A 25040-nucleotide genomic window follows, 5' to 3' on the forward strand; every position below is an offset into this window, starting at 1 on the left:
CTAGCAAGAAGAAGAAAATTGCTCATTCTTTCCCATGCAGACAAGATCACACATCGCCCCACCCCACCCCCAAACTGTATCACAGATCACAGAGCCGGGAGTGTTCACTTTAATATTTTATTTATGCGTGTCTGTACAAATGTGCGCTACTGGAGAGGTGGTGCGCGCATAAACCTGTGGTGTCCCACACCTCAAAAACCTACTATGGCTAGTTTCTGTCATTTCTGCACATGCTAGAGCTGCAGCAACACAGCCCAGATAATCACCAAGGATTACCTAACGACGTGAGGCAGAGGAGTAATCTGGAAAATGTGGGGGGAAAACAAGAACTTTCCTTTCAAAATTGACACCCGATATTCTCATCTGTTTTCATAACTTAGTGTGGTGTGGATGATTAGGTTGGGCAAACTTCAGAATATGTGTTACAAAGAGAGATGTGCCTATTAGAAAAGATTTTTGCCAACAAAGCAGATCCCATGTAGCAATTTTAGTGTCTCAATCTCGAGTGACAGCTTCTGGAAAGGGATTTTCAGGGTACTTATGCTACTAGAGTTAGCATGATTATTTGATACAAATAATCAGGGCTCACACAAAATGATTAAACATATTACTCAAAAATCCAAAAAGGCACTGGTTGTGTATGTTCGGAGTGCACGAAGGCAGAGGTAAACAAAGATGCTTTTTGACGGCTACGTTAATAGAAATGTTGTGTTGAAATGTGTTTCTCCAAAAGATGTGGTGGTGATATGTGTTTGCAAGATCGTTATACATATTTCAAACTTTTATTTCCACGTTAAAGAATGTGGCCTGAAACTCCTCTACAGACAGGGCAGCGACAGCAAAATAACAGTTACACAGCGGCCATGTAGTTGATTGATTTCCTCTTGCATCACATTACAGTGATCATTTCTGTATTATTGACTTGGAGTAAAAACTAAATATCTTTCTCACACACACACACGTACACACACTCACACGCAAAGTAACAAGAGGAAACAAGTGCTTTTAGGAGTAAAAGACAAAGCATGAAGTGAGTAAAGAGCAAAAAGCACTACAGAGGTGCCGGTAATTCAATGGGAGCACCACCACACTTATCCCAGGAGACCGGTTAATGACAGAATGAAAAGGACTGGAAAAAGAGCAACAAAGAAAAGAAGAAAAAATAGATGGAATTTCTCAAAAACAACTGCAGCAAAATCTGCACAACAAGCATAATTTCCTCAAACATACAATCATAATCTATCCTCATTATGAAAACAGCATGATAAAAAAAAAAAAAAACTTTCTGAAAACCAAAATACAGTCATACTTTTTAGGCACCACAAAACAATCAGCTAGTTTAGGTTGCACTGCACCTATAGATCACTCAATTAAAGTGGCACAATTTAAGTATATTGATACAGTAGAGGGCCCCCTCCATATTAAGGGCTGTGACAAGTCCCACCTCTTCAACAGCAAATCACACCTAAAGGCAGACGATACTTAACGACTGGATAAATCTATATTGATGGACTGACCAATGTTTGTTTTGTTTTGTTTTCTTCTGGCAACAGATGAAGGCAACGGATGGAACGTCACAAAATTTGAATCTGAGGTTTTTACACACAGTACTATAGAAACTGTACTCGACACTTTCCCTAACAGCATTGTGGACCACCCTTTCATCTATCAAGAACTACACAGTGATTGTCCCTCACAGTCCCACTTCAAGTCACACTCCACTCAAAATCTTTAGTCTCAAAGTCTCACCCCACCGTAGCCTTTAAAGGATAAGTATCCGATTAAAAAAAGACCAAAAGCGACGATGAAATCATCCTATTAAGTATTTTCGGTTTCCACAATCTCTAGATGTGTATTCCTCTGCGCCTTCATCATATCAGTGAGCCACATTGTTACACTGGCTAAACATGGGCTGTGTCGTTTTATTTTGAGTCACTCACACATACAGTACAAGGTGGGGGGGGTTAAAGGTGTGACCATGAACTGCAATGTCCTGTTTCATCTTTGGCCTTGGACCTTTGTTGCATGTCATTCACCATCTCTTCCCCTCGCTTGTTTCTTATCATTACTCTCCTGCCTGCTATAAAAGATCAACACTGTTGGTTTTGGTCTTTTCATGGGATTTAACAAAACAACAGAACTATAAAAAATAAAAAAAACAGGTGTAACAAGTTTGTAGTTTGCTCTTTAATGCAGCGCAGCAGATTTCAGTCTAGTCTACAAGTGAGCTCCAATGGAGTGGTGTGACCGATCGAAAAGCAGACCACGTCACGTGAGAAGACTGAGACTAGCAAAAGAGTAATCAGCCATACTTTGGCGGAAATAAGACCGGAGCCCAGGGGGCATAAAGATGGAAGAAGAGAAGTATATGATGATGCAGGATTTGTTTGAGACGTGTTCAATCTGATTCCCGTTTAACATGCTCCATTTAAGATCAAACTACAACTTTTTCCACACCCATTTCCAGGTCTACAGGAGGTGTTTCATACTCAGAAGACACATTTTGGGTGGAGTGTCACTTTTAGTATATTTAAAGTGCCTTCCTGCTTTTGTTATGATCTCACCTATAAAAACCAACGTTTCTTCCAAAGTTATATTCCCTTATGTGATTTGATTTTGTGCTTTTGATTGTACTTGTTGACAAGAGCTCTGTTTAAAACTTTCTTAAAAAGCTATTTCATGGTAATAACTACCAAATACAAGTGGTCGAGAAAATACTGTGCAAGACCTGTGCTTAAAATGTGCATTTACACAAACTAAAATCTATGCAGCCTGCTTCGTAGCATGTCCTCTTTTACCAAGACTCTAGCACAAATGAATACTGTATTAAGCCCTCATGTCAAAGCAGAATACATAAATTAACACTGCTTCATGTGATTCCCTCATTCTTCCCATAGTTCCCTGCTCAGCCCGTCATGCTGCACTGGCACTTATATATCTAAAATTATTTTCCCTTACGTAAGGTCAAGACTTTGATCAAGTTAAAACAAATGATATGGCACAACAATAATGATTTTTCTAAAAGAAATACTTGCATTGAAAAATAAAAGCATGGAGTAAGAAACCACAGCATGTTCCGTAGTCTAACGTTGATAAAACTTTGTTCAGTATTCATATTTGTTCGTTCACTGTTCTAGTCCTGAAGGCACTTAATAACAAAAAACGAATAAGAAAAAAAACAAAACATCAAGAACAACACCAACAACGCGTCCTTCCCTCTGAACCCCTTTCAGCTTTCTTCCCTGTACACTGCTGTGCTCAACACAGGTCTAACCCACCCCTGACACTCAGGCAACATTCCCACAAAAGATGCCACTTTTATATATCGCCACTGTTTGTGTTGGAGTGACAAACTCCCTTCATCTTCCTTCTTCTTCATCCATGCCAAAGACACTTCGCCTATGCTTTTAAAGGAAGCGACATCCTGCCCACACCTGCAATCAGTCCTGGAGAGGCAGATGCTGGGGGCAGCAGGGGGACAGAGAAGACAGGGGAAGAGGAGAGGAGAGATCAGAGACGAGCATAAAACTCCTCGTTGAGTTGTGTTAGCTCATTGGCCTCCTCCTCTTCGTTCTCCTCTTCTTGAAGTGCGAGAGGAGCAGGCTGCACCTGGGAGGGCACTTGTGCAGCAGCGCTAGGCTCTGGGCCTAGTTTAGAATATGGAGGGAGGTGAAGGTCTGTGGCAGGGGGCTGCCCAGGGAGGTGTGGAGCGTCCCTATATCCTTCCTCCCTCGCCTCTTGGACAGGCCCGGTCCCTGCTCCTGAAGGCCTTACAGCGCTCTGTGGTTGAGGAGGGAGCGTGGAAAGAGAGGACGAGGAGGAGGAAGGAGGAGGAGTGGGAGAATAGGAAGAAGAAGGAGGAAGAGCTGCTGCCTGGGCAACAGATCCTGAAGTCTCATTGGCTGTTGGTGCCACGGATGAGGGTCCGACGCTGGCGCCCAGCTCTGTTCGATCTTGATATATATTTTCCCCACTTTTGGGGTACAGAAAGGTCCTCATTTGACCTTTGCCCTTAACATTCACTGTACCTCTATAGTCAAACTCTAAGCCCATGGCACTGAGCACAGCGTGGCTCTCCTCGCTCACCTGCACCCGACACTCCACACCAGTGGAGTCCATGCGGCTGGCAATGTTGACCGTGTCTCCCCATATGTCATAGAGCAGCTTAGTGGTGCCAATCACCCCTGCTGTCAGCGGGCCGTGGTTAAATCCAATACGGAGCTTAAAACCAAAACCCAGCATGTTCTTGTTGAAATCATCCAGGACACCCATCATCTCTAAGGCAAAGTTGAAAAGAGCCCTCAGGTGATTGTGTGGAGAGTCCTCATCGTTCTTGGCCACATGCCGCACATTCAGTCCGGATGCCGCCATGTAGGTGGCACCGATTGTCTTGATTTTTTCCACACTTTTGAATTCGTTTTTGCGAAGGAGCTCATCAAAGTCTCCGATTAACTCGTTGAGGACGCGGTAGCATTCTTTTCCACCCTCGTAGCTCTCTTCGTAGAACTCACTGAAGTTTACGATACTGGCAAAGATCACGCCCACACTGTCGTGGTTCTTGGAGTAGCTCTGGGTCACCTGAGGAAAAAATGAGACAAAGATGGCTACAATGAGCTCATATTAAGAGAGAAATGCCTTCAAATATTACATACATTAAGTGTGTTCATATTCATGGTGATACAATGAATATTAAATATGAAATAATAAACAAATATTTGAATCTTTCATCTCTTTGATTTAGATTTGATTCAACACTGAATTTATTTTTGGATTTAGTTAAAAATGTTGATTTACGAAACATGATTCATGCATTGTACTGATAATCTTAAAGACAAAAAATACCTTGAGCTGGTCAGCCACATGGATGGGGATGATATTACCCAGTAACCATTCAGCCTGGTCTCGCATATTCTGGATGTTGGAGCGGTGTTTGTCAGCTTCTACGTTGCCATGGTAATGGAGACGGTAGCTGACCTCAACCTCACGGTTGAGGAACCAGACCAGGACAAGAAGCAGGAAGAATGCCAGGACAGCCTCTGGGACCAAATGGTCAAGACGGGGTGGAAGAGGGTCAGGGCCAGGAGTGACTAATGCTGAACCACTGTCACTCGATGTGGAGATGTTCAGTCTGAGAGAGAGAACAACAAAACAATAAAGGTTCAAGCTGACACACGGGAATACCAAATAGAGTCACAGCAGAACAGGAAAATGTTTAACAGGATTAAGAGGAGAGAGGAAAGGGAGGCAGGAGAATCCTCCACATAACCACTGCTCCATTTTCATTGTTGTGAGGTGGTGGCGCATGCTACCTGTAGATGGCATGGCATCATGATGAATTTCCAGTTCAAGTGCTTCCTAAATTAGGCCTGATAACTTTGATTTTTTATTTTTTTTTGTAGAGTCAGTCCTTCAAAATCAATTTGCGAGAGTGTAATTTAGGATTTGCTACTTTACACCTGTGTTCAAATTCATCCTAGAGGAGGCAGAAATACTTCTTTCTCCTCTGGCCTCAATAAATCACACCCAATGCTCACAACAATCTTTGACTAAAAACAACATATTTATTCTGCTTCTCTGCGGTTGCTGTCAAAAAACACAATGGGAGATGTGGGATATCGCTAACTGAAATCGAAGTAGATGTGGGATAAAATCATAATATTCCAACTATTACCAAGAAACCTTGGAATTTAAGGCAAAGGTCTGACCACACTGAAGTGTGAAGAAGTGTCGTTTCTTAAGTCAGTTCATCTTTTATCTTAACGTGTACTAACTGCCACTGTACAGCAGCGTGCTCTTGTATGATTGAAGCTGATTTTGCATTCTGTACGCCCGAGAAGAGACTGCCAATCAAAAGGCTAAATGATAAAGCAGGAAAGTCTTTTCCAGCCTCCTCTCCTCTTCAGTGGTGTAGTTCGTTAACTCGTGGCTCTAAAACAATATTCAAGGCAGCGCAGACTGTATGAGTCATTTCCACCACGAGTGACATTTAGCAGCCTTCACCGCTGGTGTACACAGGCAGAGAGAGAGAGAGGGAGAAGGAGAGGGGAATAAAGAGCAGGAAAGCACGAGAATGAGTAAAAGCCAGAGAGAGCTATTGTTATGAAAAGCTGTTGCTCCTGTTGACCCTTCAAATGTCACTCATCCATCAAACCCCTCTGTTTCCACGGAGACACTCACCCATGAACTGGCAAGCCGTTATTACCGGAGCTGAAAGAGGACGAGAGTGGTGTCAGTCAGGACAGTGGAAAGGTTACACATGCACACACAATGCACACACATAAACAAACATATATAAATTAGTGGCTGAAGAACACATAGATAGACGTGTGTAGTACCAAACTAAGTGGGTTACAAAGTTACAAATTTTGAATGACTGTATACATGTAATACATGTATCAATAAAATAATATTTATGTGTTTTTATATCAGCGCATGCTGCTTATAAATTACTACTTTGACCTAAATTCATGTCATAAATACATGTGGATCTTGTAGCACTGCAGGATGATTAGTGCTTGCATGTTTCGCTTGTAACGTGTGTACACAAACATACAATTACGCGCACTCCCTCATGTGTATAAGTCGACTTACCTGTGTGTATCGTATTTTTGCATTTGGTATTTGTATGTGTGCAAAGTGCTCACCTGTACCTGTGCAAGGGGTACAGCAACAGCAGCAGGGCGACCCCTGTAGCAGTGGCCAGGACTGAGCGCATCCAAAAACTTAGCTGACAGAAGTTACAATACTGGATGATGGCCAGGATTGTGGCACAGCACAAGAACATGGTCACCTGGAGAAAAGACGCTTGTCATTAAAGTGACTTAACAAAGCAGCTAAGAAGTAAAAAAAAAAAAAAACAGAGAGTAAGAGACAAAAGAGAACACACACGATGCAGTTCAGCTAGTGTGTGATGAGTAGGAGAGGTAATTATGAGGTAGACACAATAAATGCAGGGCTTTCCACTGTTCTATTTATCAGTCAGTGTTGGAAAAAAAAACGTCCCTGTTGTATTCATTATCCAAGAAGACTGAGTGAGTAAAGAGTAAAAAACTGGTGCTTTTTTAAACCTGTCAGAGGATTTTAGACTCGCTCTACATTCAAATCCAAGTTAAAAACTTGTATGTAACATTCAGCTTTTGACTGAACCTTCATTACGAGCCATCTTGCTCTATCCTCTATTTATGTCTGGAAATGTATCATACAAATAAACTTGCCTTGCTTTACCTTTAGATCTGTAGGTGTGTTTTCTAAAGTTTCTATAAATGCGAGAGGTTTTCATTTCCTTTTTTTATTTTAGCTGTAGTTTCTTTGTATTTTGTGATTTTCTTAGGTAAAATTAAAAAGATGGTTAAATAATGCTTGTTAGCAGTTTAGCTTCTCCCCCATAGTTTTTCTACCTTTTCATCTTGCAGGTTCTCATGGATTGGGGCTACGCCTAGAGCCTCCTGCTGTGGTCCTGCTTGATGTCCACTACGTATACTATTATTATTATCATCGTCATTATTATTTCTTACTCACCTTCCTCTCTCCCTCTCCCCATCTCCCTCTTTAACTCAAACACACAGCCGATGTCTGTTAAAAGGAAGTTTTTTCTTGCCACCGTTGCCAAGTACTTGCTCATGGTGGGAATTGTTCAGTCTTTGTAAATTATATCATAAAGAGTACAGTCTAGACCTGGTCTGTATTCAAAGTGCCATGAGATAACTGTTGATTTGGCACTATATAAATAAAACTGAGCCAAATTTATTGTCAAGGGTCTGTGGGTGTTCCTTTTATCCTCTTAAGGTTTAGCAAAATGTAATACCTCAATAAAATGTAATACCTGTAATAATTAAGAGCTGTGTTATTAATCAATAGTTTTGCTTTTCTTTCTAGCCCAGTGGAATATAACATAACACTGTGTCTATAATTTAGATGTCAAATGCAACATAAACAACTCCAGAATATCCTAATAGATAAAATTCTAGAAAAGATTTTTGAAGGTCAGAAATATTCAATGTCTTCAATGATGCATCTGATGTAAAACATGCTGAGTTATGCCCTCAGAAATATACATGCATCTATTCATGGAGACAGCAGCAGTAATTTTGGGACACTCACCGGTTGTTAAAGATTATATCAACACGATAACATCTTTTACCCTCTCATCCCTACACATGTCCTTCCTCTCCACCACCACCACGACCCAGGACTGTTATTGGGTTTTATATCTTCAAAGGCATTAAAGTCCAGAAAACTGCATGTCTAATTAACAACACGCTTTGATCTGCAAGCCCCGAAGAGATGGAAAGAGTCGAGAGGGGAGACAGAGCAGGATGGGAGAGAAATGGATAGAGAAATGGGGTGCTGAAAATCCTTGAAAAACAAGATATCAAAACATCACACATCTTGCTTGCAGCCGTTGGCTCAAAGCTGGAAGGAGAGAGTCAAACTTATTCAGAGCTGGATATGGCCTTGACTCAAAACAGCACAAAAACGCTGCAAAGTATGGCTGCTCTCAATCTTCTCACATGCAGGACTCAGAGAAGAAGAAATGTCAACATCTCTGGTGCCAAGGTCCACAGGCAAAGCCTCCTGAAGCCTTGCAAGCTGTTTTCCTTCTACAGTTCCTATCACGACTAATGCCAGCTAACAGCTCTGCTGGTCTCCAAGGATCTCTGGTTCAGACCACCATGGGAAAGGATTCAAACCGCCCAACTAGTCTCTGCTTACTCTGGCTTAGAGATATCAGTGAGGGCAAACAATTATAGCTTGGAAATCACACATAGTACCACTACCACAATTAGCAGTGACCCCTCTAACAGCAGAGACAGTGTAGTTGCACTGAGAGTAGGGTCAGTACGTGCAGTGCTATCACTAATGGTGACAGTGATGGAAGTTTTAGTAGTTGCAGTAGCGGTAACAGCATCATTAAATAGTTGATTCTCTTTATTGACTAATAATGTGTTATAATAATTGTTTCACTACATACAGGGCTGTTATGGACCTGCTGGACACACAGAATCTGCACTTACAGTACAGTCTTTTCCCTTTTATTCACAGTTTTTATCCCACCGCCCACCAACAACCATGTTTACCTGGAGGGGTAAGTGGTCGCTGCGGGTGAGATGGGACAAGACAGAGATGGCAGGGAGGGAGACTAACACAGCTCCAATCACATGACGGGGGACCCATCCAGAGACCGCCAGGAGCAGGGAGTGGGTACAGTTCATCACATTCTCCAGATAAAAGGCCACTCTGCAAAGGAGAGGAGAGGAGAGGAGAGGAGAGGAGAGGAGAGGAGAGGATGACAAAGAGTTAGGAGGAGACAACAGAGGAGTAAAAATCAAACATATTATCTCTCACTCCTCCTCGAGTCTTCTTCATGCTCAATCAGGGAAAAAACTGCAGCAGACTCTCATCAACCCTTAATTACAACACATTATTAAAACACAACTATGCTGTCCAAGTCCCAGCTAGGAGATGAAGATTTATTGCCCATTTTCGCATGGCAATAAGTGAAAATTAATTCGTTTTCAAGTACTCTCCACTGAGAGCATGCATAACCATAAAAATGCACCACAAAATCAATAAAACACATCTTTAAGACTTTGAATACTGGAAACTACGAGCAGAAAGTTTTTGGGTTTTTTTTTGGTTTGGAACTCTACCTGGTACCAGAAAGTCATTTTGCCAATTTTTGAGCCAATACTGGTCTTTTACAAAAAAAATGGACACGAGCCAGTTGTATTTGACCCGGGAAGTTAATCCATTGCGGTGCGGGAGCCAACCACCTCATAAAATAGGTTTCAGTGGAGAACTATAATGCTACGCGATGGTCTATCAGTGGTTTTCTACCCTGTGCCATCGAAGCCCAAGAGATACAGGCTTTTACACCAACCCAGCACTACAGCACTCGATTTGGAAACACTGGAAAGATTTACATGTTCTTGGGCCCTGATGGCACAGCAGTGACAACAACAGCCTAAATGACATTTTTAGAGACTTTTCCATCCTTCCAGGAAAAAATATAATCTGGGGGTCTTGGGAAAACAGGGATCTTGCCATTTTGTTTCACAAAAATGGTAGATACAACAAATCTTATAAAGATATTGACTGAACCCTGTTTGATACAAAACATGTCTGCATGTCATCTGCTGAAGACTCCTTACCGTATGGACAGCACCAGGGAGGCCAACTCCAACAGACCAGCCAGGGGAGCCAGGGCCAGGGCAGCGGGGGCTGGAGTGCCCACAGTGGTCGGGCTCACCAGAGGTGGAAGGAAGCAGGCCAGTGTCAGCGCCAGGAAGACAAAACAGCTGAGGAGAACATCTAAGAAGGAGCTGAAGGTGGAGCTCGCGAATGTCTGCACCTGAACCTGGTTCTTCACCTGGAGGGAATGAGGGATGAGGAGGTGGCTCAATTTCACCAACTCACTGCACCTGCACCATCTGCACATTACACTGCACATCCATCCGTGTTTTACCATCATTTGAGTGTCTGCTTAAGAGATAACAGCAGTTTCTCTTCAGGCTATAAATTATTAAAATGATTCATTTGTAAAATACCAAATATTATGAATGTCCACTGCATTATAGTAGAATAGATCAGCTATGATATGAAATGAAACACTGTCTAAAAATGAATAAAACTAGTTTTTATGTTAGTGTGAAACTATCTTGTATACCTTATATTTTAAACACACTGTTTACGTGCACAATTTATAATTTTTTTCTTATTTGTCTTGTTACATTTTACTGAAGATAGTTGATGTCTACATAATATATATATGTATATTAGGATACATGAGGTATTGGCTACCTGTCTTCAAAGAATGTATGACATGTACAGTATGCGGTGATCTTACAATAATGAAATAATTATATAATAATTCAATCTCTAAATATATACTTCAATCAAAAACTAATAAACACACAGCTAAACAAAATGCGGGAGCTCTCTTTATCGATATTTTAATTTAATAAATGAAAAGTAAAAAGCAAAAAATCTATCCATCTCCTGTAAACGCTTCTCCTCATCATGGTCGCGCCGGCTGGAGCCTATCACCTGACTGAGTGAGAAATTTTTAAACTAACACAATGTCAGACTCATTATCATGCATTTCCACTTCACTGTCTCATACCCAAATACAAACTGACCATCACTGATAGCAGGGAAAAGACTGAAAAAGTAAGTGCTTTTTTTTTTTTTTAGGTCTGTAGTAACATGTGTGTAACAGCAGGGGGCTGCAAGGCTGTGGGGTCACTGCAGGCCAAGCTGACCTGGTCCTGGGTGTGTGAGAGTGTGTGTTGCACTAATGTGGCATAAAATGTGGGAAACCAGTAGATAAACGGAAAACATTGTAACGCCTCCTACCCCTTTCACTCAAATACATGCACAGACAGACACAAAGCAGACCATCTAAGACCCTTCAACACATTACAACACTGATGTTTCTCTGGCCATGTGTCTCTCAGTCCAGTGTTTTACCTTGAGGTATTTTTTACACCGTGTTCCAAATTATTATGCAAATTGGATTTAAGTGTCATAGACATATTTTTTTGTTGTTTTTCAATTCATGTATGGTATTGTGTCTCTTTGGATCATTGAAATCAATCTCAGACACCTGTGATCAGTAGTTTGCCAGGTGAGCCCAATCAAAGAAAAACTACTTAAGGATGTTCCACATTATGCCACAGGTTTCGAGTAATATGGGAAAGAAAAAGGATCTCTCTGCTGCTGAAAAGTGTGAAATTGTGCACTACCTTGAACAAGGTATGAAAACATTGGATTTTTCCTGCAAACTTAAGCATGATCATTGTACTGTGAAGAAATTTGTCGCTGATTCAGAGCACAAGTGGGTTCGTGTAGACAAAGGCATAATAAGGAAGGTTTCTGCCAGACAAATTCATAGGATGCCTCTAGAGTCCCGCGAACCTCAAGGTGTAGGGGCCTCAAGAAGTTTGCAAGTGTACATAAACCTACTATTCAACCACCCCTAAACAATGCTCACAAGCAGGAACGGTTGCAGTGGGCTCAGGAATACATGAAGGCTAATTTTACGGATGAGTGCCGTGCAACCCTAGATGGTCCAGATGGATGGAGTAATGGATGGTTGGTGAATGGCCACCATGTCCCAACAAGGCTGAGACGTCAACAAGGACATGGCGGAGTCATGTTTTGGCTCAGTATCATGGGCAGAGAGCTGGTAGGCCCCTTTAGGGTCCCTGACGGTGTGAAAATGAGAGTTTGACTGACCACTTTCTTCTGTGGTACAAAAAGAAGAACCATGCCTTCCGTAGCAAAATCATCTTTATGCATGACAATGCACCATCTCATGCTACAAAGAATACCTCTGGGTCATTGGCTGCTATGAGCATAAAAGGAGAGAAACTCATGATGTGGCCCCCATCTTCCCCTGACCTCAACCCTATTGAGAACCTTTGGAGGATCATCAAGCAAAAGATCTATGAGGGTGGGAGGCAGTTCACATCCAAGCAGCAGCTCTGGGAGGCTATTCTGACACCCTGCAAAGACATTAAAGCAGAAACTCTCCAAGAACTCACAAGTTCAATGGATGCAAGAATTGTGAAGGTGATTTCAATGAAGGGGTTGATTTTAATTTATGACCTCCTAATGCTGCAAATTCAACAAATGACCATTTTTAATTCTTTACAACCTATAAAATGTCTTGAAACTCTGTTGTGCATAATAATTTGGAACAGTGCATTTTGAGTTTTTTATCTTTGAAAAAAATAGTTATCATTGGGAGGTTTGTTCAATAAAATTTAAACGGTTGATGACTTGAAAATTATACTGTCATTTGCATCAACTATTTGAAACACGGTGTACATGCAATATCTGTTTGTGTTTGCTTCGCTTCCAGCATAGTTTGACAAATACCCTCAGGACAACAGGAACATCAGGAAAACAAGATTTTATCATTACACTCTTTCACCAGAAACTATTCTAGGCGCTAACCTTTAAATGGTTTCTGCTGAGTAAAGCAGTGATGAGTGCTATACTTACAGTGACAGGTAGGGTAATGAAAAAAATCAAACTTCTTACAGGTATGTTAGCACAGAAGTAGGACTGTGTGTGTGGGCGTGTGTACCTCTTCCTTGTAGCTGCTGCGATAGGCCTTTTCCAGAGGTCTCTCTAGAAAATTGAGGCTGATCTTGTCGATGGGTGGCTTGAAAAAGTAGTCCTTCATCAGACTATAACCCACAGAGAAGAACCAAAATATGAGGCAATGTTATTTTCTTCTGGAAATCAAATATCACTGAAAAAATAAAAATTCTAACTAAATACAGCAAAATAGCTACATTTGAATCTACTCTACCTTGACTAAATGTTAACATTTTGCAGACTGGGTTGTCTACATGAGGGATTTTCAACCTTTTCTTTCTTGTTTTTAGTGTGTTTTCAATCATGCATTATTTAGTACGGTTAAATCTTACACTTGTCCATTTTCCCTCCTGGGGGTAATACATAATTTGGCCAGATCTAAACACGGCATTGCATACTGCAATGTAGATAATTAACAGTTGCTAGCAGCTAGCCAGAGGGTGAATCAAGGTGTGACCTGGACTAGCGATGAAATATGTGGCCGGGATTGCTTGGATTTTCTTTGGTGTGAAAAGAAATCGCACCAAGGGAACAAGTTTACCACCTCATCCACGGTTTCGGATCAGAGCAGAAGCGTTACACAGTAGGTTTGAAAACACTCTCACGCTTTTAAAGTCTACGGGCTTTGCACGCACAGTGATCAGATGAAAATGAGCGTGGCAAACATTTGCAATAAATTTTTAAAAGCACCCTGAGGCCTTTCTGTGTGAACTTTGCATGTTCAATGTGTGTTTTTCATTGTATTGTGAAGGTAGAAAGGCATCTGCTGAAAGTGTGAAAATGATGTACAAAGGTTTACATTACTTATACAATTGCCCCAATCATACATAATAAGTCACCTGATATCAAGTCATAAACTCTACCTTTAACCTCGTTTCTCACCTGTCCTCCCTGATAACATCCACAAAGTGGGCATCGCTCTTTTCTCTGAAGTTCTTGGCACGCAGTTGGATCAAGGCGGAGTGGTCCATTCCCGTGCCCGTCGCCCCTGTGCCACCAGCCATGCCTAGACTTGTGCCAGTCCCAGTGCTAGTGCTAGTCTTCTTTTCTTTCTCCTGGAGCATGTCGCACAAGGAGCTCTGGCTCGCTCGCACTGGGTCCTCCAGTGGGGGACTCAGGAGACCGTTGGCTGCCCTGGGGCTGTGACCTGGAATAAACTGGATGGGGAGGAGAAAGTAAAGAAGACAGAGAAGAAGAGAGGGACAAGATTGAATGGAAAAGACAAAGGGCATGCTTGTTGAGGAGCTTAAGCAACAAATACTTAAAGAGCTGCTTGACAAATGCAATGACGTTGACTCTGTTCATGCATGTACGTGTGTTGTACCTTGGCACTGCTGGTCTTGTGCTCCTCCTGGCAGCCGTTCAGCACAGCCACATCGTCACCCTGCTCTGCCCCTGAAGACAAGAGCACACTGCGGGACACACAAGGAGGCTAGAGAGAGACAAAGGACAGAAATTGACAAAATCAAACATCACACATGCAGTTTCAGATATAACAACATCACAAATGATCATCTCTTTAGAAACCATTACAAATATCATACACAAACATAGAGAGGCACACAACAGAGCTATTCATCTCTCTGTTCTGCCTTTTGTTTTTTCTGACTTACCCCAATCCTGTCTAGTGGTTGGTGGGCCAGCAGGGGCTCAGCAGCTTGAGCTCCCCCAGGGATGAGGTCTGGTGTGTGGGACTGAGGACAGGAGGACAGGCTGACCCCGACAAAATCTCCACCTGACAGTCCCACCTGAGAACAGCCACACTGTACATCATGCTCCACCTTCCTTCCTGAGATCAGGTAGGTTTTCAGCCCTGAGGAGAAGCACAAACATAATTGTTTTAGTCTCACTTAAAACTATAAAAGAGACGTCATTTCCAAAAGAGGGGTTTCCACTTCGGTACTCCAGTGTTTCGTTGTCATTCCCTGAACTCAATAGTGGCAATTAATAGTCAGATGTTCATTGTGAGCATCAATGTTAATGGCGACATTAAGAATGCAATCCTTTCAACAACAACTGGAGGTTGGACCACCACAAAGTCATGAGCAATTTGTTTATGCCAAACAGTCACCAGGCAACAAATCCTCTCCTATGAGGACATCTGCGTTCTCTAATCTAGTGCTAAAACAATAAGTAAATTAAAATTTATTTTGATTTTGATGATTGGTTATCATTTGTTGAGTAGAAATAGCAGACATTTGTTTCAAATATGTCCAAATTAGCTTGTGTTTCATATCATTTTGAAATACACGCTGCTGATCAGACGAAATCTGACCTGAACAATAAAATAAAATTAAATTAAACGATCTCGTAACTTCTCGTGATTTTAGTCGCATATTCTCATCAGCCAATCACTAGCCAGCCTTTGTTGATGCACGCACACTGACAACAGACAAACAGGTGGTAATGCAATACTGGGAGTTTCAGCAACTATGTTTGCACATCAGCCCACAGCTCTGACTGTGTTCACACTGGTGTAGTTCCAACAAGGAAATATACAAACAGTGGATTAGAGCTGCTATCAGTCTGTCCAAACACACAGTAACCTGACTGGCTGGCCTCTTTGTTCAAACAACTAGAGGTGCTAACCTTGTTAGCACAATGGTGACTGGATGAGCAACTGTAGACCATAAAGGGACCTGGTTTAGTCGTCCTTATGGGCTGAGTTGTCTTTATAGCACAGACGATGAAGAATTCCTGCATCAGTGAGTTTAAAATTTTGAGATAAGAGCTTGGTGGACAAATACCCTGTATTGATGCATGCTTAGTTCAGCGATGTCAAAGATTTCGCCCCATGTGTGAAGGCTCAGTCCTTGCTGCGGAAGCCCAGGGTTTGAGCTGTCTCTATCAAATAAAGCTTAAAAAGGCCCAAAAAATAATCTTAAAAAAAATTATCGTGGAGTGAATCAGCACAAAATATGCACAATTCTCTAGAATCTGGAAACCTTTTGCCCCTGTCTGACACAAGTAGAAGACGTGAACTTTTGAACTTTGTTCTTTTGATGTGATGTAATGCTTTAAGAAGCACTTCTAAACACATCTTCACTGGATTCCTCTCTGTGGTAGGCGAAACTGAATAATGCCACAGAAAAAAGTATTGAATGTTATCAAAAAAGGTCCACCCAGTGATACTCTTCATGACCCAACTATATGTCAGGTCAACCAGCGCGTAGTTTTTTTTTTTTATTATTCCACAGAAAAAAAAAGGAAAAATATGCAATGACGTGTCAGTCTGTGTAAGTGTGACTGATGAACCGACCCATATGTGAAAGCATGTGCGTCAGTCTGATGCTGAGTGGGTGTGTTCATGAGTTGGTTTGTGTACTACAGTATATTTGCAGCATTTCTAGTGAATTTAACACACACACACACACACACAGCCCTTGGACTCCCCCGCATGTCTGCCTGTCTCTCCTCTCACTGGATGCATCAACGTTTTAATATCTCCTCCCTCTCTGTATGAGTTACTCCTTTTTAAACTCTCCAGTTTTTGCAAACTTTTTAGTACATCAGTGCAATAAAAACCTAATGTAATAATATAGCAACTATTTCAATAAAACAACAATAGGACATTTTGTAGGGCAGCAGCTGCAGTGGTGCAGTGTACTGTTACACTTTCAGTAACTGCGTTGCCTTACAAACACAAACCGATCGCATTATTGGCAGAACTAAAGACAATTTTTATGACTTAGCGTATGCTTGTTTCATTGATAGAGGGCTAATCTACCATAAGATGCAAATATAAAAAGATACACCAGAGGTTAGGTTTGCCACTGTGGAACCAATGGGCACTGCTGGGTTTTACCACAGCTTTTTGTCCTGCTTCCCTGTCCGCAAAAATAAAATTTGTTATGAATGTCCAACCAACAATGAACTTGTCTTGGGAGTCTGGAAGTGTGTCTTGTTCCGGGCCCTGGGACAGTGTAGACTTGGCAGACGTCCCCAGCTTTAGGCCAACAACAGCCCTAAGTTAATGTTTGAGTCCTTTGCCAAGCGACAAAGGCCATTTATGAGAGCTCAACACACACACACACACACTGTTCATTTGCTCCTAGGCAAGAGTTGTGCACTCTAGTGAAGCATAAGACTGTGAACTGCCTCTTTCTCTTTTACTTTTGATCTCCAATCGCTCACTGACTGTCACACACAGAGCCGGTCACTGTCAGAAGAAGCTAATAACATCTAACTTCAAACTTGAGCTCAGCTGCAGTGAAATAAGATATCAAGAACGGCTGGGAGAACAGCGAAAATGATAGACAGCACTCTTCACAACCATCAACAAAACATGTATTTTTGGAAAAATAGTGTTAATCCTTCTAATGGAGTTTTAAAGACTATGCCATAAATCCATGCCCAACCTTGTATTGTTATCTGTAAGTCTATTCTATTTTTAGCTACCACACAAACAGCAGGACTCTGAAATTGAAGCGGCTGCATGAGTTCATCCATCATTCATTTTATTATTTATTAAACCTATGCTTTTACTACTGTGGAATGTCAAAATGTTTGCTGTGAGAGAGGCTTATTAGGACGATATGAAAGCTTCTCATAATATCAAAGGTACAAAATCTGATAGGTCGGTGACAACAATTTATAAAATTAGTTTTCAAAGTGCATAAAAAAACTAATTCTCTGAGATCTGAAAGTGACTGAATATATAGTCTTACTTCCAGTATACAGTTGGCTATGATTGGCCACTGTAGTGACAGTTAAAATGTTTTTTTAAATAATGTTATTGAGTAATCTTTTTCATGTCAGTAAAGGCCGTAAAATACTCTAGCTAGAGACGAGGGAACGGGTGATGACTACAGACATTTATTTTGTGATCTTCCCTCTTACACTAGCTCACATCCTGCATGAGGAACAGAATGCTGACGAGTTAGAGACGCAGAGGAGATAGCGAAAGCAGAGTGGCAAACGGCGAAGAGATGGCGAGGGGGAGGAAGAGGCCGAGAGTACTTTGAAGGTCACTGAGTTTAGCATGCCTCACATAACCCACATTCCTTGTCTACTTCCATTTCAGCTTTCTAACTTTATCAACAGTCCGCTCTAAACTCTAAAACAGGCCTTGAATCGCGAGGGCGTTTAAAGGCTTGACAAATTGCAGTTTTCCGACCATCAAGTGCACAGTAGGTTAATGCGTGTGTGCTCGAGAGTCAACTACTTTAGATAGACAATAAAGTGCCACATCCACTTTATCTGCTGTGTGTTTATCCAAGCTCTAAGGCATAACAAAGCTAATCCTTTACTACTGAGTTTGTGCAGCCAAAGTCGTTGAAACACACTGTTAGAGCTTTGTGTGTGTGTGTGTATCTGCACTTGTGTGTGTTTGTGTATTGATCTTCTCCAGGCTCTGTAAATGCAGCAATCTGGGAAAGAAACTGACACCAGCACTCGAAAGTCTCAATGCAGCTCAATGGTTTTTATTGATTTATTCAGACCAGCTGGCAGAAGCAGAGTGGGTTCAGATGAGGACAGCTACTACCATTACCACAATACACACAGACATACGAACACACACATCAAGACAGAGAAATGCCCGCACAGGATGTACATCCATCTATACGTAGATTTCTGACTTATTTAGGGTGTGTTTTTAGGTAAATGTACAAATACACACACACAGATGCCGAAGTGTGCGTTGAGAACAGCAGACCTGTGCGAGACAGCCTTATCTTAATGCAAATTCAACCCAAGTTTGACCCCATTCATGAGACTGCTGGTTAATGGCTGCTGTCACAGAGACTACAGTCTGCAACACACAACCACAGGAAACCACAGAGCTACATAAAATAACATATACCCGCTTTATGACTATAAATGAAATGAAGTTTCAGTTCACTTTCTCTCTAACACTTCTCTCTAACATTTGTCTGATTTTACTTGATTCTTTATGGTCTGATATCTGGTGACAGACAGCAAAACACATCATTTTCATGAGTTAATCAGATAACAACCACAGTAATCTGTAGTATAATAAATAATGTTTTCTCTCTTTCCTATGCGTCCAGAGATAATATGAAAACAGGCAAATCTTTACCATGTTTTACACTGCAAAAAAATCACTCAGCAATAGACACAAGCTCACATCAATGTTCTTTTTTTTTGTGTCTACATATGTAGTGACCACGCAGACCACACCTCAAGAAAGGGCATAGCCCTTCCAGGAAATATGCAACATCTGCCTGTCTTAGACATCTGAACGAACACACACACACACACACACAAACACACACAAACTTGGCACTTCCTGTGTATGACTCATCCAAGGTAGTGCACTGCAGTGTGGTCGCCTTTGCCTCTCAAATCCTTAATTTATTAGAAAACACCCCCAAAGTGCAAACACACACACACACACACATCATGCACACTCTCTGTCACCTTCAGTCCAAATAAAGGGTGTATATACATGAATAAATGAATGAATGAATGAATGAATGAATGAACAGAAGGATGAATGGGGAGGAAGCGTAGCTGAGTCGTCACATTCCACATGTACACCCGAAGACCATACACACACACACAAAACAGAAAATGACTCTCCTACAGACACACTCCCCAACACAGCCATGCATGCTGATACAAACACACTGCTGAAACAACCAGTACGTTAACTGATCAACAGTAATTACCCTTAAATAATTTTGATAAATATTTGATAAACAATCAGCAAAAATATCAAAATTGTTATTTCTAGCTTCTCGAATGAAAAGATTTGCTTCTTTTCTCTGCATCATATCATTGTAAAGAGAATAATTTGGCAATTTTGGACTGTTTGTCGACTAAACAATCTATCTAAAGAGGTCCTGTTTCATTATTGCTGACATAAAACCAAATGATTTAATCATAAAAAACAAGTTAAATTGAATGATTGCCCATCTTTGCATGCCTAGACACACAGACGTGTGTACACTTTGTTCACTAGACTGCACACACACACACACACACACACACACACAGACCCCCTCATCCTCCTGTGAGAGTGTTTGGGTGAACCCCTTTGACTAAAGCTGACATTTAAGACAATCCCCAGAGGAGCATCCCAATCCGGACTCTACACTTCCTGACAAATGACCTTTGACCTTATGGCAGCTTCCAACCACATGATCAAAACCATCCCTAGTGACCCAAAGGTCGGCCGGCTCCACAGAAAAGTGAACATGTGTGTGAATGTGGAAGACAGAGGGAGACAAACAGAGAGACACTTCATGCGCAGCATTGTACTCGACCCAATTAAGCATCAAAGCAACAAATTAACCACAAATCTGTAGCAGAAGAGGACAAATGAAGGACTTTACTAAACTGAGCTTCATCTAACCTTTTCTCTCATTCTTCACTTTCATCTTACTGCTTGGAACAGTCAGAAAATAAACAACTCCGAGCACTAAAAATAGACTTCAACTTGTTTTCCTTTTTCGCAGACTTGGCCTTCTGACTGTCCAACTTCTACTAAACTATCGCTCCAACCTTCAACTTTTTTCTCTTTTGTCTTGCCAAACGTTACATCTCCTTTCACCTCCTCTCACTACCTATCTTTATATCTGGCTACTCTGTCTTTGTCTCTCCTGTCTCATTCTCTCTCGCCATCTTCCTTTCACTTACACTTTCTCCCACCAGTCTTCCTTTTCTTTTCTCTCTCTCTGCCCCCCCCCCCTTCCTTCCCTACCCTCCAGTTTTCTCCCTGGTCAGTGGCGGGTCTTGAGAACAGGCCTCGTGCAATAGCAGATGCCTCCATATTTGGACACGCTGATGGAACCGAGGGATGAAGCTCTCACACGATCCTCCTTCAAAATACCCTCCCATTCCTCCCTCCCATCCATCCATCCCTCCTCCCCTCTTTTTTAGTACAGGGAGTTCCTCACTTGCTTCCTCTCTGTCTTTTTTCTCTATACCCCTTTTATCTCTCTTTTTAAATTAGTCTCTCTGGGTTTAATAAAGCATCTATGGGCAAACTGATGGACATAACTTCTTTGGTTCGGGTCAAACACCAGACCTTTATCACATCATCCCTTGGGTAGGGTATCGAGAACTGGTTCTAACTGGAACTGAGTTTGAAACAAGAAATAAATCTGCTTACAGATTGAACTGGTGAAGCTAAAGGTGTTTTTGAAAAAGAAAGAAATTGATCGATGAAGAATTGATCAACCTGAAATGATACCCAAACTGTAGTTTTCCGTTAACATTACATCAAATGTAAAATGGTCCATGAGTACATGTACCCCTTCTTCATCACCATCTTTTTTCGATGGATCTTCCCTCTGAAGTTCCTACAATGTGTGTGTGTGTGTGACATGTAGTGCAGTGGGTTGACAGGAGCAGTGACGCACTCCGACTGTCACTGCGTCATTCTAATATACACACACACACACACACAGCTGTTAAAAGAGCCCCTTCGCAGAGTTTCTCTCGTTGAGATTGTCGCTCAGTAACAGATGACAGCCCTTGAGCAAGAAATCACCAACCTTGGTCCCGCTGCAAAGGGGACATCAGTGACGACTGACCAGTCACTTTGTTTCATGCACGTGCACTAGACCTGTTCAAGAAAACCTTTTTCTGTTGTTTCAAAGTCAATTGCTGTGATTCCCATTCTCCAAGCTGTGGAATGACCAGATATAAAATTATTTTGATTTTGGACCATGGGAATGCCTGCCTCATGGGCCATGAAGTTTTAATGTTTATTTTAGTCAAAAACGCCTGACATATTGCCACATTTTGCCTCATAACCTCACTAACATTAGCCATAGAGCATTATGAGAGGTACCACATGAAAGTTGACCTATAAGGTGATACCCAATACATTAGTAATCTAGACAGTCATAGTTGTCTTTAAAGCAAAAATGTGTACATTTTAGGCGAATTTTGGAGGTGTCTGGTCAGACATCACACCATTGTACCTCATACATGTACTGAATCAACAAAATATAATGCCAAATTGAACTTTGAAAGAAAATATATTTACAGCAATAGCATTGGAACATTGCAAATAACATTTTCTGCACACTAGGAACACAAAACGAGGTTTATTATGTTGAACATGAAACTAATTACATATTATACATAGGAATTGGACAGTCAGTTATTTCAGTATATTTATATTTGTTCAGTGTGGCTTTCTTGAAACTGTCAAATCCTCCTATGGTACACCACAACCTGAAGCAGACAACTTCTCTGTTCTAGATTTGTTGTTATCTGAGTGGCAAAATCAGACGTAATTTTCACCCCTCGTTCAGTGACATCATTAGTCACCTTGACAGACTTCACAAACTTGTCAGCCACTCGGTACCCATTATACTCTTTCCAGGTTTCTACTGGTTGAGTTATCCAATCTATCTCAACTCCAAGCACATCAAACAAGAAGTGTGATTCTGTCCCTACCAAATCAGTAAACACTGGTTTACCCATTCTGTAGCTTTCTGGTTTCTCTGTTTCTGGGAGTTTCACCACAATCTCCTCTTTCGCAGACTTTGTCATGCTGGGGTGTGAACTGAACAATGTGAATGTTACCAGTTCTTGTGTCAAATACCATCGGTGATTGTTTGCTTTCTTCATGACAGCTGTAGCAAGTTCAGAGTCAAACTGTTGGTACCACATGATGTCTTTGAAGAATTGAAGGTCATGAATGGGAGTGTCTGCAGCAGCTGTGGATGTTATCCAGTCGTTAGTGTAAAACAGTGATAGAAATGTGTTCATTCTTCACAATGGTTTGCTTGTTGTATCCAAGCTCCTGAGAAAACATTAACATTTTCATGCAAAAAATATTGTGGGCCATCCAGCGTGCCTGATAAATTGCACCTGGCCTGGCCCAATGAATGCCTCTTACAACTCTGCGACCTCCCTGTAATCTGCCCTTGGACTTGCTACTTGGAGAATTTTTTTCAAGACAGCAATGGCCTGCATCCTCTTCTCTTTCAGATTCCCCTCAACTGGCTTCAAAACCTTTGGCCTGTCCTTCTTCAAATCATCCCATTTTTCCTTTACTTCTTTAAACAAGGTGTTTTCAGGACTTTTCACCTTATCAAACACAGTTTCCCATGCAGCACCAACTATTACTTCCAATATATGATGGCGGCATGCAAAGTAAAACACTTTTTTCTCCAGCCTTTCTTCCAGCAGCTTTGCAGCACCCCTGTGGATGCCACTATTACTTGCTGTAGTATCAAATACCAAGATCAAAATGTCATGACATGACATGCGCTGGACTGAATTTGAATATTAGGAAACTGGCTATGCCCTGACTGGCCAAAACAGAGGCTCATCTAAGAAGCTCATCTCAACAACTGAATGTGAATTCAGTTAAATAGCTTCAGTCCATTAATCCTGTGCACTTACTCTTTGTTGAGTCAGTAAAATTTAATGAGATACCATGGTCCATGGTGTAATATCTGACCTGACACCTCCAAAATTTGCCTTAAATGTTATTTGCAATGTTCCAATGCTATTGCTGTAAATATATTTTCTTTCAAAGTTCAATTTGACATTATATTTTGTTGATTCAGTACATGTATGAGGTACAATGGTGTGATGTCTGACCAGACACCTCCAAAATTCGCCTAAAATGTACACATTTTTGCTTTAAAGACAACTATGACTGTCTAAATTACTAATGTATTGGGTGTCACCTTTAGGAAATTTCGTCAGCTTTCATGTGGTACCTCTCATAATGCTCTATGGCTAATGGTAGTGAAGTTGTGAGGCAAAATGTCAGGCGTTTTTGACAAAAATAAACATTAAAACTTCATCAAAATCAAAATCTGGTCATTCCACAGCTTGGAGAATGGGAATCACAGGAATTGGCTTTAAAATAACAGAAAAAGGTTTTTTTGAACAAGTCTAACGTGTACACACACACGCACACACACACATACACACAAGTAGGCCCACAGCGTACAGTATTAATATGCAGCTTGTAAGTCCTTCTCTTCATATAACTTCTAATTGTGCACAGTGGTCTCATTGGAGTCATATAGTCGCACAGGGTGATTCATTCTGCTGTATGCCACGGATTCACAATTGCCTTCGTCCACCACACACACGCACACACACGCACACACACACACACACACACACACACGTGCACACAAACACACACACAAACACACACACACAAACACACACACCTCCCCCGCTGCCCTAAACCAGACTGTGGGAAATCCTTGGGAAAGGGTCATGACCAGAAAATATGCTCCTTCTTCTGCCTTCTTCTTCTTCTCTCTCTCCCTCTCTCTTCTGTTCTTCCCTCTAATGTCACACAACTCTTTCTATCCACAGACCACCAGGGAGCTGCGCTTTACATGCTGTTTATGGTAAGACTTGACTGACACGAATTAATAAAGTATTTGTTTTAGATAGACATCTCAGATATTTAGTTTATTAGCACCGCCATGCTTACATTGATGTTGTTTGATGGTATATTATTTAAAATAATGTTCAAAAACACAAACTACAACACATCAAGAGCTTCAGGTCTTGAGAATATTGATTATTTCTAGTCTCACCGCTCTGGATCAACATTCAACACTTACTCAGGGAAAAAATCCATCAAAGTCGAGACAGCAATGCTGATTTCTCCACTTTCTCAACTGACCAGCATGCAATGAAGTCACAAGACTCGCTATAAGCAGAAAGTTTAAAGTGGTTCAGGGTGCAACTCGCAATTTTTCTTAATTGGAGATAACTCTGTTAGCTCTTAATATTCCCCCTGGGTTCACATTGCCACTCTGAGGCCAAAGGGCATGCTAGGAAACAGAGGCAATTATTGACAAAAGCAGGAAGTTTAAGGACACGTTAGCACACCTTACTTACTAACTAACTCCCCACACATTATAGGGTAAGGTCATACTGGTACTACGACCCTCCACCATAAGAAGCACTCAGCCATCATGCATATAGACACAGAAAAGATCTATTCATCTTTATTCTTCCTTTAAACTTTA

General features: G+C 41.3%; 1 protein-coding gene across 2 annotated transcripts in view; it reads right to left on the reverse strand.

Annotated features, from left to right (window-relative positions):
- Positions 1 to 103: 103 nt before the first annotated feature.
- The window catches only part of LOC104925375 (adenylate cyclase 9), a 35252-nt gene continuing 10315 nt past the window's right edge, over positions 104 to 25040 (reverse strand). Inside the window, exons 2-11 of one of the 2 annotated variants that reach the window (XM_019263981.2) lie at positions 14721 to 14920; positions 14432 to 14539; positions 13990 to 14264; positions 13094 to 13196; positions 10152 to 10369; positions 9078 to 9237; positions 6651 to 6790; positions 6178 to 6207; positions 4843 to 5128; positions 104 to 4578 (exon numbers count right to left, since the gene is read on the reverse strand). In XM_019263981.2, the coding sequence (XP_019119526.1) occupies positions 3511 to 4578; positions 4843 to 5128; positions 6178 to 6207; positions 6651 to 6790; positions 9078 to 9237; positions 10152 to 10369; positions 13094 to 13196; positions 13990 to 14264; positions 14432 to 14539; positions 14721 to 14920 (2588 nt within the window). In that variant the 3' untranslated portion in view covers positions 104 to 3510. Of the gene's footprint in view, positions 4579 to 4842; positions 5129 to 6177; positions 6208 to 6644; positions 6791 to 9077; positions 9238 to 10151; positions 10370 to 13093; positions 13197 to 13989; positions 14265 to 14431; positions 14540 to 14720; positions 14921 to 25040 lie in introns of both variants that reach the window. The other variant, XM_010738981.3, reaches the window with a different exon arrangement.

Source organism: Larimichthys crocea, chromosome X (assembly GCF_000972845.2).
Source record: "Larimichthys crocea isolate SSNF chromosome X, L_crocea_2.0, whole genome shotgun sequence".
In the NCBI taxonomy this organism is placed as follows: Eukaryota; Metazoa; Chordata; class Actinopteri; family Sciaenidae; genus Larimichthys; species Larimichthys crocea.